Raw genomic sequence first — 12,365 nt, 5'->3', positions numbered from 1 at the left:
GTTCTCAGTCTTATAAATTAAAAACAAGACACAAAAAGGAAGGGGAGGAAATGGAAATAGCAGAACTGGTAGAGAAGCTTTAGGTCTTAAGGGCATAGTGACCCATATAGTTGACATTAAAAGCCACAACATTCATTAATTATTTTAAATACTCAATTAGGCATATTTAATTGATGAACAAAAATGCCACAATAAACACGTCAGGAAATGTTAAATATTAGAAAACGCAATTTTAATTCAAATAATTATAAAAGCAGCAGTTGGAACAGGTACGAAAATACCTCTTCTAAAACAAGCGTATACCATTTTTTAATTCGTAAGCCTGCGCAGATGTAATTGTTTTATTTGATACAACTTACAGATATACATTTGATTGACAGCCCCGTTTCTTAACAATTACTTAAGATACGGTTTCTCACAACTGAAATCTTGCGAAGTTTCAGATCGAAGAGAACAAAAGGAGAAAAGTTACAAGCATCAGCGGCCTGTTTGACAAGTTCTACTCCGTTGATATTAGCACCCAAAAAGCACTTCTCGTAAACAGACTTGATACTCATAATAAGATAAGGGGCACACCTCTACACCCGCGACTTCCGACAGTTGGGCCATATTCTAATTTCGCTCCTTGGTGCCCAACCACCCGACGGCTAACGTCATCGCCTCCGCTCGTTCGGCCCAATAGGAAGAGAGGAAGAAGGAGGCGGAGGCGGAGGCTGCTTGCGCGTTGCTAAGGTCGCAAAGTTGGGTGGTAACTAAGGTGGAGGCGGAGTGCGCATGTGTGGCCTGCGCAGCACCGGGAGTTTATCTGGGCCTGGTGAGGAGAGATCCTACCGAGCGCTGCAATGCAGGGCTCCGTGGTCCGGCGTACGCAGGAGATGCTGGGGCGCGTGATTCGAAAACCGCCCCTCACGGAGCGCCTTCTCAGCAAGCCCCCCTTCCGCTACCTGCACGACGTAATCGGGGAGGTCAGGCGAAGCGAAAGAGACGGGAAAGAGGGGGAGGAGGGGAAGCGGCCGGTCGCGTTTTCCAGTTGCCTGGCAACCCGAGGAGGAAGCCATAGAAGAGACGCGTATGCAGAAGGGTTCCCCAAGGCAGCAGTTTTCCCCCATCCTGCTTGGTCCCAAGGTTGTCTGTTCTTCAGTCAGCCCCTCTAGTGGCTCTTATAGATAGAGAAACATGCCTTGGATTATGTCGCAATCCATCGCATGAAGGTACCAAGGACAGAAAGAGAAGATGCTGCAGTCTTTGTTGATTAAAAACAGTAAACACATGTACAAAGAACTTCAAATTTCACCGTCCTTTCCATTAGCTCTTGCTTGTAAAAGTCATATTTTAAATAGATTTGAAATTTCAAAAATAGAGCTATGGCTTTATAGATAAGGAAGCTCAGCATTAATATGAATAGTGCTATGACTTTGATCTTTTCATTCTTTGAACAAGTTTGGCTTGTTTCTGTTAAAGGCATAGCTACATAGGCCTAATTAGGAATAAGGGAGAATTGTATACTGTATTAGTGGTGGTGTGAGGATTTAATTTTATTCCAGGTAACTTTGTAATATTGTAAAAATGAACTGTAATTATATAAAATTTTATCAACTAGAGCAATGTTTCTCAACCTTGGAAACTTGAAGATGTGTGGACTTCAACTCCCAGAATTCTGGAAGTCCACATATCTTCAAAAGTCACCAAGGTTGAGAAACACTGAACTAGAAGCTATTGTATCAAGTGCGTCATTATTTTCTATTATCAGATTTAGGCACAGGGGAGAGAAGTTAACATTAAAAACAACTATGAAATGCAAAAGATGTCTGGTTTTGCTTTATGAAGAACTGTGTGGGCTAGTGGCTGGCTTGGAAACCCAACCATACATCGTAACATTAGGCTAATTGCTCTACTCAACCTAGTTGTTTTTTAAAAATTTTTAGTCATTTCAGAAGAGAAATTTTATATTTCTATTGAAATCAGTTGGTGTTTGGCTGGACTGTTCTATAGAACTGCTCTGTAGAGCCACCCCTACTCAAGAATGGCAATCAAAAGATTTTTTCAGAGATACAGCTGGCAATCGTTCTGTAGTTATAAAGAGATGAATTGCAGGGAATATTATTGGTCTAGGTTTACTTGTTTGTTTGTTATTTGTTCTACAACAGAAGCATTCCCTGAACAGAATTATGCCACAGGGGCAGTTTGTTCCAGTTCCTATTGAAGCTTTCACTAATTCAGTCTTCTCCCCTCTTTCTGAAGTAGATTTGTGGAACATAGAGAACTACCGTTGAAGTGGGAGAAAGCTGCTAGTGGGAGTCCTCCACTTGACTTTATTTGTTGATGCACAGATTGAAATCTTTGTTGATTTGTTTTCCCATTTGCCTGCAAACTTACTTTTTCACAAAATGTAGTAGACCTAGGTACTGTGAGACCATGAAAGCATAACAAATGATCCACAATACTACTGTAACCAATTGGTGGGTCCTGCTTTAGGTTTGACTATTATTGTTGAATTGTGCCAAATCCACCTTTTACTGGATAAAAACTGTTTTAGCCATGGCTATATTGTATTGCTCTGAATTGGTCCATTTTTAATATAAGTTGAATGTATTGAAGAGAATTGTCCCTAAACCAGTTAGTACTCAATTTTTTTTTCTTTTTAATATATATACTGAAAATTTCTAAATCCATCCCAACTTCTATGGGAACTTCCATTGCCCATCAGCTTGCTGTCCCACATGTACTCCTGGAGAACATCTAGTTTCTATATTATAAGAAGAACTTTACTAAACTATAGATGCAAACTATAGCTTAAATGTGGTATGAGAATACTAGAAAAAGTAGAATTTATTGTGGATTAATGTGCTTATCTCTAAAATTGTTTGAACCTGTTCTAATTATTTTGTATGCTTTAGAAAGATCACATTAAACAGAATTGCAATATGTACGAAGACTTACTGAAAAATCTTCAGATTGTCTGCAGAAATCACCACAATTATTTCGTTTCAAGATTCAGATGTTTTTAAGTGTTATGTTATGCAGTTGTATTTGCATTTTATATTGTTAAGTTGTCCATAAAGTATATGAATTTGAGAAATGGTACCATAATAAAGTTAAAATTATTGTTTTAAAGGTAATTAGATCAACTGGTTTCATGAAAGGATTGTATACAGAAGCAGAGATGAAATCTGATAATGTTAAGGTATGTATGCACTCTCATTTAATTTTTTTAATTTATAAAATATTTCATAGATGCAATTCCATTAAGTCTCATTTGATATAATGTCAGAATTGTGCCAAAGTGCTATTTTTATAATTTAAAAACTATTTGCCTTTAATATCACAATTTATATTGAAATCTGTAGAGTTTATTTAACAGTATGTTGTTTTATTCAGGATAAAGATGCAAAAATCATCTTTCTTCAGAAAGCAATTGATGTGGTCATCATAGTGACAGGAGAACACTTGGCAGTGAAGCCTGCACGTGTTGTTGCAGGACATGAACCTGAAAGAACAAATGAATTTCTCCAAGCAATTGCTAAATGCTGTCTCAATAAGGTATGATGTTACCAGACAGCATTAAATTGTGAAATATTGTCTTCATTGAATTTTCTATTCAAACACAATTTCAGAGTCTAGCTGAAGGAGAGGTGGTTTCAGGGGGAAGATTGGACTCAGGAGAAAAGCTCAGATGATTGTTGCAGGGGGAGAATTAAACTTCTCTCTTTTACCCAATGCTTTTCCTTTGAAATTTGCCACTTGGTGGAGGAACACCAGCATGTAAAGTTCAATTATCTACAATGCAGCATGGAGATAATTCAATTAATAAAATTGGACTTTATTTGAAGGGTCAAGAATATATTATCTTTTGAAATTTTTGCTTAATGTGGAAAGATAGAATATAATAAAAATAGCACAAATAATTATTTCAGTACTCTCATTCCAGTGCGTTTAACATAACCTGATAAACTGTAGGTACAGTATTGTTTATTCTTGTTATTTCTATACTGCTACATAAAATACACCTCTCTAAGCAGTTTACATAAACATAACTAAAAATATAAGAAAAATTAAAACTTCTCACTGCTTAATTGTGTAGGAAGTATAGTCCAAATGTTAATTTCCAAAGATCTGTCAGCTCTTTTTGAAAGATGACTAAAGCCAGGCCTAACTGGATCTTGTGGGAGGGGGTGTTGTCATATTCCAGACTGTTTAGGCAATAATAGAGAAATACTGTTTCTGGGCCTCTATCCCTTCATCTCCTAAACTGAAGAAATCTGGAATGTCTCCTCTTAAGCAGAATGGGCATGCTGGCCAGAGTTAGCTTAAAGAAGACAATTGCATAGATATCTGGGACTTTATACTGTAGGGTTTTATTGGTTAAAATGGGCACCTTGAATTGTTCTTGGAAATGTGTTCAAAGCACACAGCATTCACAAATATTACTGATTTTTCTTATGCCCATAAATGTATGGGTTGCTGCATTTTGCATCAGTTGTAGCTTCCAGATACTCTTCAAGGGCAGCACATTGCAGTCATCCATTCTGGAGATAATGACAGCGTGAATGGCTGTTTCTAGAACTTCCTGCTCTAAAAAAGGGCCACAACTAGTCCACTAGTCAAAGCTAGGCAGAGGCACCACTGGCTACCACTTCCACCTGCTGATGTAGGTGGAGCCTTGACTCCCAAGAGTACTCCCAAGTTGCAAACGTGCTCTTTCAGCAATAACGTGACCTGTCCCAGAGCCAATGGCAAAGCCACTCTGTCACCAAGTGGTTGCTGGACAAACAGCCACTCTATCTTGTTAGGATTCCATCTTAACTTGCTTTATTCCATCCAGACCCTTACAATTTCCAGACCTCCATAGCATCTCCTGTTTGGCTCTAAGTCTTCACATTCATTCTCATTTATTCAACTCTCTTGTGGGGTTTACAAATCATCTATTATGTGGGTTATTACAGCAGGAATGAGGCATGGGGTATTTGTCATCAATACCTACATCAATTTATCATACCTTCCTGAGATCTCCATTCTCACATCCACTGTATCTGAGTTCTAGATGTGTGGGTGGGCTTTTCTTCCAGGTGAAAGGGTTCCACTTGGCCAGGTAGTTATGCTGTCACACCTATTCTTAAATAGGGAGATGCCTCCCCCCCCACCTGGAAACTGGATGGGGTAAATTAGGAAATTCACCTTCACTGGGAGTAAGCTCCATATTTTCACCAGTTGTGGAATGAATGGCATTAGCTTACAAACCCAACACTGAAGTAATCAAAATAAAAATAATTTTATTTTAATCAAGGAAGCAAAGTAAGGATTTGTGAGAATAGTTCAGCCACAACCAATAACGTGAGACTAAGATCTGCATACCAAAATTTGGTCTAGTGGTGAAGGCATCAACTGGGAAACTCTGAGTTCTCCTCTAACCTTAGTGACCTTGGGCTAGTCACTCTCTCAGCCCTAGGAAGCAGGCAATCGAAAACACTTTCGAAAAACCTTGCCAAGAAAACTGTCCAGGCAGTTGCCAAGAGTAAAGATCGACTCAGAGGCATCAAAATAAATACATCTGTAACTAGTTTAATATATTCTGAAACTCTGATAGAAAAAATATAATAAATAATCTGAGAGAGAGAGAGAGAAATAGAAAATTTGGTTGGATATAAAACTAGCCCAAGCAGCTCTTAATAATAAAGGATCCCTCATAAAACTCATATTCCCTACCAACTTTACCTTACAGGTTCCAGTTTTCCCAAGATATTCTAGACTTAGGTTGAATTCATGGACCCAATTGTATAGAATATATTTTATCCAGGTCCTTGCTTCCTGCAGTCCTCCAACCAAGACTCACTGAGAAAAAAGAAACTTCTAACTTCCTTTTCTTCTATATTCCACTGTAAAGGATAGTATCTGTGTTTTGAAAAAAAATTACATTATCCCAGCTAGCCAGCAGGCCATTCCAAATTAAGAGTCTATTCTACTTACTACAGTTAAATTTTGATTTAATATATTACCTGAACTCAGCCAATTGTGGTTTATTCAATCAAGTGTAGTTACACAGGTCATTTATTAAGCTTCGCTATCACATCACAGCATCTTTCTTCACTATGTAAGATTGTTCTCAGTCACTGAAGATGGAATCATCAGGAAAGAGTTAACATCCAGCCAAAAGGTAAGGTTAAGTTTTGTACCTCCCTCAAATTCACCTCTGCCTTGTGGTAAAGAAGGACCCTACCTCTCAGTTCCATCTGGGCTGAGAGGCAGTAGCCTGCATCCATTTATCATACCCAACAGACACCAAATTAATTAAAATTAGCTCAGATACTAATTTGAGCATGTACAAAGAGCAGTTAAACTGATTTTTATTTATATAACTTACATATGGAGTCAGAGTCTATATGCAATATATATAGATACAGAGAGAGAGAGAGAGAGAATATGTATATGCCCAGAGTCACTCTTTGAGTGAGATGGGTGGTGACTAAATCTGAAAAGGAAGGAAGGAAGGAAGGAAGGAGCGAGCTTCTGAAGGATCACCATCAGAAAAAAATGATTGAAATTATAATAGTGAAAATGCAATAAATACTTTTTGATTAATGGATTAACATGGAAAAAGAATATCAGTGAAAGCTGATGTCTATTCAGTTAAGGTTTTATTCTACCCCTAACAAGAAGAAGTAGGAGCTGGCTGGCAAGCAGGGCAAGAATAGTTTACATTGTCCCCTCTCTCCTTTGAGCAGCTCCCAATATGCCATATCCACAGACCTGCCTGCCCCTGTTCCCTGATATTCCCAGCACCTTCTCTTTTGCTCCTCCCCTCAAACACTATTGCTGCCAATATCCCATATTGACTCATCCTCATTCAATGTTGTCCTTTAAATTCTAAATCTGCTAAATTGAGGGTTTACTGTAATTCCACCCTATGTTATTGCTGCAGTTTGGATATTTACTATAACCCTAAATCTAAATTGGAAATTTCACTTTATATCCTTGCTAAAATGTGTAGTGTCAGAGCATATATACCAGCCAGTATCTAGTTTCTCCAGCTCATATAGAGTGCCAAATTTCACTAATGGCAACAGCAGTTTTTCAATCATGCTTCTTAGTATTTAGAAATCAGTTGGAACTGCTTTTTCAGTTTTAAACATTTATTTTTGATGCAGCAAATTTCAGGTTCAAGTTTTGTATAAATATCTGGCCAGAAATTTGCTGGATTTGACCTGGGAACAAGTGGGGAGTTAACTTCTGTTAGAAGAGATCCATGGTAACTGAGAGGCTGTTTCTTCTCTTTTATTAATTATTGAAAATTATTAAAATGCCTGCTTTGCCTACAGTATGCTCTGTAAAGAATAAGCAGATTAAAAAAAAACTTTAAAGAGCCTAGGACTGCTCTAAGTGTACAGTGATTTTTCAGTATTAAAAGAAATGGAATAGGGAACATACTACACATCATCTAATGTAATAAGTTAATATATAAGCTAAATCTGCTGCTCCCTCATTGTGAGTTTGAAGGTACATGTGAGGAATGAGAGATTGGGGGGAGGGGAGTCCCTTCCTTCCTTCCTTCCTTCCTTCCTTCCTTCCTTCCTTCCTTCCTTCCTTCCTTCCTTCCTTCCTTCCTTCCTTCCTTCCTTCCTTCCTTCCTTCCTTCCTTCCTTCCCTTTGTGTCACTATTGATTCCTGGCAACTGCCTAGACAAATCTCTATAGTTTTGTCATTGTCTTCTTCCTAGGGATAAGAAAGAGTGACTGGCCCAAAGTCATCAGCTGGCTTTGTGGTTAAGGCAGCACTAGAATTCATGGTCTCTTGGTTTCTACCTTGGTGCCTTTAACCACTACACAAAACTGGTCCTCTTACTGTTTGTATTCCCCAACATTTTGTGAGAGCGAAAAACCCAATTTTGCTTCTCCTGGGATTCTGGGTGAGTTTTAATTCTTACCAGCAAATTATGTTAATAACAGGAGCAGTCATTTTTTAAATTAATTAAATGGGACTGGGGAAACAGTTGGCATACAAATGTTTATTGTTGGAGGGTGGCTCAGGATAGGAGCTGATACAGGAACACACACAGTCTGTAGTTAAACAAATGAGAGAGTTTATTCTGGAAACTACAGTACCTAAACTAATGAAGTAATGTGATCTAATATACATGTGAATGTAGTATTTACAAAACCAGTATGTGTTTCTATGTATGAACAGAATTGGATAAGGAATGTAAGAAATCAAGTCTTAACCTACTTAATTTTCCTCCCTCTCAAGTCTCTTTCCCTCACTTTCTGCTTGTAATTTATAACGGCTTCTTCTCCCTCTCCTTATCCCAATTACTGATAATGGAATGTCTGTTGAGTTTTCTCCTGGCTGTCTTGCTGCCAGACAAAGCCTGTAACTCACAGAGTTCCACTGTTCAACATCTGAAACTCCATACACACAACATAGTACATCCTCTTGGTCTTTCCATATTTTCATAAGCTTTTCCTCCTGGTCTACCTCCTCATCCCAGGGCTGTAATCTCTTGACTTGGCAGGCTGGATTGTTCCTCCACTCAATTCCACATTAACCAGGTAATGTCCTCTCCAGCAGAATGTCCTGCAGCATCTGAAATATAAAAACCCCTTTTCTGTTCTTCCTTACTCTTTTTATATTCTATATCTAAGAATGCTACTTTACAGGTGTTTTCTAGCATTCTCCCCTTTTCTGCTTATGTACTCTTGGTATTATGCTGAGCCATCAGCTTCCCCCCAAAAATCCATGACCTTGGCACAGACTCAACCACTTTCCTCCAGCCAGGCACTTCTTCCTGCCACAGTGATGAGCTTCCAGGCTAATAGGACATGGTCTAATTGTCTGATACTTTTTGACCACAACTGTGGCTGGCATCTGCAAAGGTAAAGTGATCTGCACAGTAGTGCACTTCTCAGTAGCTCACAGGTTGTCACAACCAGTTCCGACTTCTCTAACATAGAAAAGCCTGCTCTGGAAAAACTGGGTGGATTTCAGCCTGACGAAACTTTGAGCACTCAAACATCTAACACTGATCCATCTGGCATTCACCAGGAGCAGCTGCGCATCTGGTCAGAGGATGAGAAATATGAAGTGGAAAGACCACCTGGACCCAGAGAGTGCTGCTTGCAGTGGAGAGCAGAGCAGTGGTGTTTAGCACAACTTCTTGCATTCCAGGGGCTTTCCCAGTCTTGATTGAATTAACCAGCTTGGGCTCTTTTTAAAAGCAACTGCTAGTTTGGCTTCTCTTGTTGGAAAGAACCACTCACTGATGATCTCGCTACAACACTCTGATCCTCAGACTGTTACTCGGACTACACTTTGGCTCTCTCCTCTAGACTTTTTGACTACTGTGTTTGTGCGCACATTATGTTCTGCTGGCTGCTGGCTGCTGGCTGCAATCTGCTCTCCCAGTCTGCTCTCTGATTATTACATACCTGTGTGTGTGTGCATGCCTGCCACACCGTGAGCTGCTGAGACATGCCCTACAGTGCAGATCACTTTACCTTTGAAAAAGCCAGCCATGGTTGTTGGTGAAATGCCAGGATATCAGATAATTAGACCGCAGCCTATTAGCCTAGAAACTCATCACCATTGGATGAAAGCCTATAGTTGGCATGCCCAGTGTCCTCTTCCCATACAGAATAAAATAATAATTTTTCTTAGTATTGTTCTGTAACACAGAATTTTTTAAAGTGTGATCTTATTTATTCTAATATTTTTTCAAGAAATATTTCTAATTTTTTTTTATAGTAGAAGCCAAAACATCTGGGAACTATAATTGCAAACACAATGTAAAAGAAATACAGAAAAATCATGCAAAGGTTACTAGATTTTATTGAACCAAAACTTGAATTGTTAATACAGAAAATATTTAGGCAAGACCCTCTACTCCAATGCTTTCAGAACTCCCATATAGCTAGGACATATCAACTGAAAAAAGAAACTGTCCCAGAGCTTAAAGTTGGTGGTACAAATTAATCACATTTTCTTTTCAGATCACATTTTCCTTTCAGATGTGCTTTAGCTGACTTGGGGGTTAAAGAATCTAACCTTCATGTTCCAGAGGAATCCAGTAGCCCTTAAGAAGAGAGCCAGTATCTCCAAGAATATATTCAGTGTGGGGGTCTTGTTTAGTGGCTAGTAATGAAAATTCCCATTTTCTTTCCACATTTTGGGTTCCACAATTACTTTTATTAATTCATTTTGTAAACTTTTTGAGGAGTTCCTGGGAAAGGATCTTTTAAATTCCTTCTTTGCTTTACTAATAGTAAAACATGAGTTAATAATTCCTAGATTTATAACATTCCCATCGGACCTCAGTTTGCTGTGAAGTACTGTAGGCTCTCATTTTTATTCACTGGGGCTTGAGGAAAGCCATCTTGACCTCAAATTGGTTTTACCTAATAGGTACAGATTTTGAATAAAACATAGCTATCATTCTAAGGCCCCCCAAGTCCTGCTGGGCTGCCTCATCATGGCAGGGGATTGTTCTTGGGAGGGATTAGCAAAGAATTTGGGAGTGTATGCCAAGGGTATATATTCCCAGCAAGGTCAACCAAGGTATGAAGGTCATATGCCTGGCAAAAGCAGCAGCAGATGATTACTTTAGTGACAATGGCAATGGCATCAATTCATACTGAGTGGGAGAAGGCAATGGTAAACCACTCCTGTATTTTTATTTAAAAACTCATGTGGATAGAAAATATAAAATGATTGATAATATAGTCCCAGATGATGGGCATCCTCTCAGGTTGGATGGCATTCAACATGGTACAGAGGAATAACTGAGGATCTTTCAGAGTACTAATGGTGTTTATGACGTGGCTAGATTAAAGCCTTTGGAACATCTAGTTGCTGATGTTGCCATACAGGAAAAGAAAATCTGAAGCTTCAAAGACTACAGTGGGAATATGAAATGTAAGAAGCATGAATGTGGGAAAGCTCAGTGCAGAAAAGATGAAATGAAACAAATTTATATTTTAGACATCAGTGAATTTAGATGGACTGGATTTGGACACTTTCAGTTACACTGTTTATGAATGAAGTGAAAGGCAAAGAATGGGGTTGCTTTTTTAGTTAGGTATGGTATAGAACAGTACTTGGCTACAGTGTAAATCAATAACCAAATATCAGTTATACTTTGTGGACAACCCTTTAATATGATAACCCAAATTTATGCTTGTTAGGGTTTTTCTTAATCTGGTATAGCTCACAAAGACTGCATTATTTTTCCTTCAAAAACTGTTTTATTATACAAAATTAAACTCCTGTTCCTTACCTCTAATCTTAATGCTAATTCTATGCTTGTTTCTATTTTCCTATCTATCTTAATCTACAATCTTCCTATTACTGTAAGTTTACAACTATTTCTATTTTATTTAATCTATAAATTTCTGTCTCTGAGTTCTATATCTATATTCCTATCTCTGTAGCGCTATGTTTTCTATCTTAGCTGTCTAGCTCTTAAAAGTCCTTCCTTTTTTCACCCAGCTCTTGTAGCCAGTCTCAGTCCATTTGCATGTGAAAGGTCTTCTATGGACACACAGATGGGTTTTTCTCTCTTCCATCACCCCCAGCACTTACAGACCTCTCCTTCTGGAGCTGGTTTGTGGAGTTCTGCACCTGGGCTGCTGCATGCAGTGGGTTTGCTTTGGTTTGCAGACTCTAGTGGGGCTCTTTTCCTCCCGCTTCTCTCAGCTTGCTTCTCATCTGGTCTTGCAGCTCCAAGGCTTGCAGCTTTCTTTCACGGTCTGAAGACTGCTGTTGAGTTGCTTCCCTTTGTATTGGAGGTTTCTCTTTCCTGCTTCTCTGCTGTCTTTCTGAGTTGATTCCTTTTTTGGCACACATATGTAGGTACACATATACTTGCTTTCTGTTTTGTTTTATGGGACAAATTCTCCAATTAATGAGAGGGTGAGGCTGTTTTAACCCTCCCTTCAAAGGTAGCACCAAAACTCTGGATCCCAGGAGGGAAAAAGAAACATTTGTTCACTCTGGGTGATAACTTTACTCTTCCAACCACCGATGCAGAAGAAGAAGAGGTTGATTATTTTTATGATCAAGTTCAGTCAACAGAACATGCAAGCAAAATGTGGTGCTTTTGACTAGAGACTTGGAATGATGAAGTTGGAAACATTAAAGAGGAAAATGTAGTTGAATTGTGTGGCTTACAAAACAGAAATGAAACAGGAGACTTACCAAATTCTGCCACTTCAGTGATTTCTTCATAGCTAACACTGTCTTCAAACAATATGGACATTCCAGATGGAGTATGTAGAAATCAAATTGATTATATTATTGTTAAAAGGAGGCTCAATTATACATCAAAGACATGGCCAGGTGCTGACTGTGGAACTGATCATGAATTGCTAATGTGCAAGTTC

The 12,365-nt window shown here is 38.7% G+C and overlaps 1 protein-coding gene across 4 annotated transcripts in view; it reads left to right on the top strand.

The window, feature by feature from the left end:
* The first annotated feature begins 742 nt into the window (after positions 1-742).
* Positions 743-12,365, top strand: part of IFT54 (intraflagellar transport 54) — an 89,849-nt gene continuing 78,226 nt past the window's right edge. For 2 of the 4 annotated variants that reach the window (XM_088135530.1, XM_025170985.2), the window contains exons 1-3: positions 743-965; positions 3,116-3,184; positions 3,379-3,540. In XM_088135530.1, coding sequence (XP_087991656.1) covers positions 843-965; positions 3,116-3,184; positions 3,379-3,540 — 354 coding nt within the window. In that variant the 5' untranslated portion in view covers positions 743-842. The remainder of the gene's footprint in view (positions 966-3,115; positions 3,185-3,378; positions 3,541-12,365) is intronic. The other 2 variants (XM_088135531.1, XM_025170987.2) reach the window with 1 other exon arrangement.

Source organism: Python bivittatus, unplaced genomic scaffold (assembly GCF_059951505.1).
Source record: "Python bivittatus isolate LINGU-HERP-01145 unplaced genomic scaffold, Pbiv_v1 ctg000200_np1212, whole genome shotgun sequence".
NCBI classification, from domain to species: Eukaryota; Metazoa; Chordata; class Lepidosauria; order Squamata; family Pythonidae; genus Python; species Python bivittatus.
This window is presented reverse-complemented; position numbering and strand designations above follow the sequence as displayed.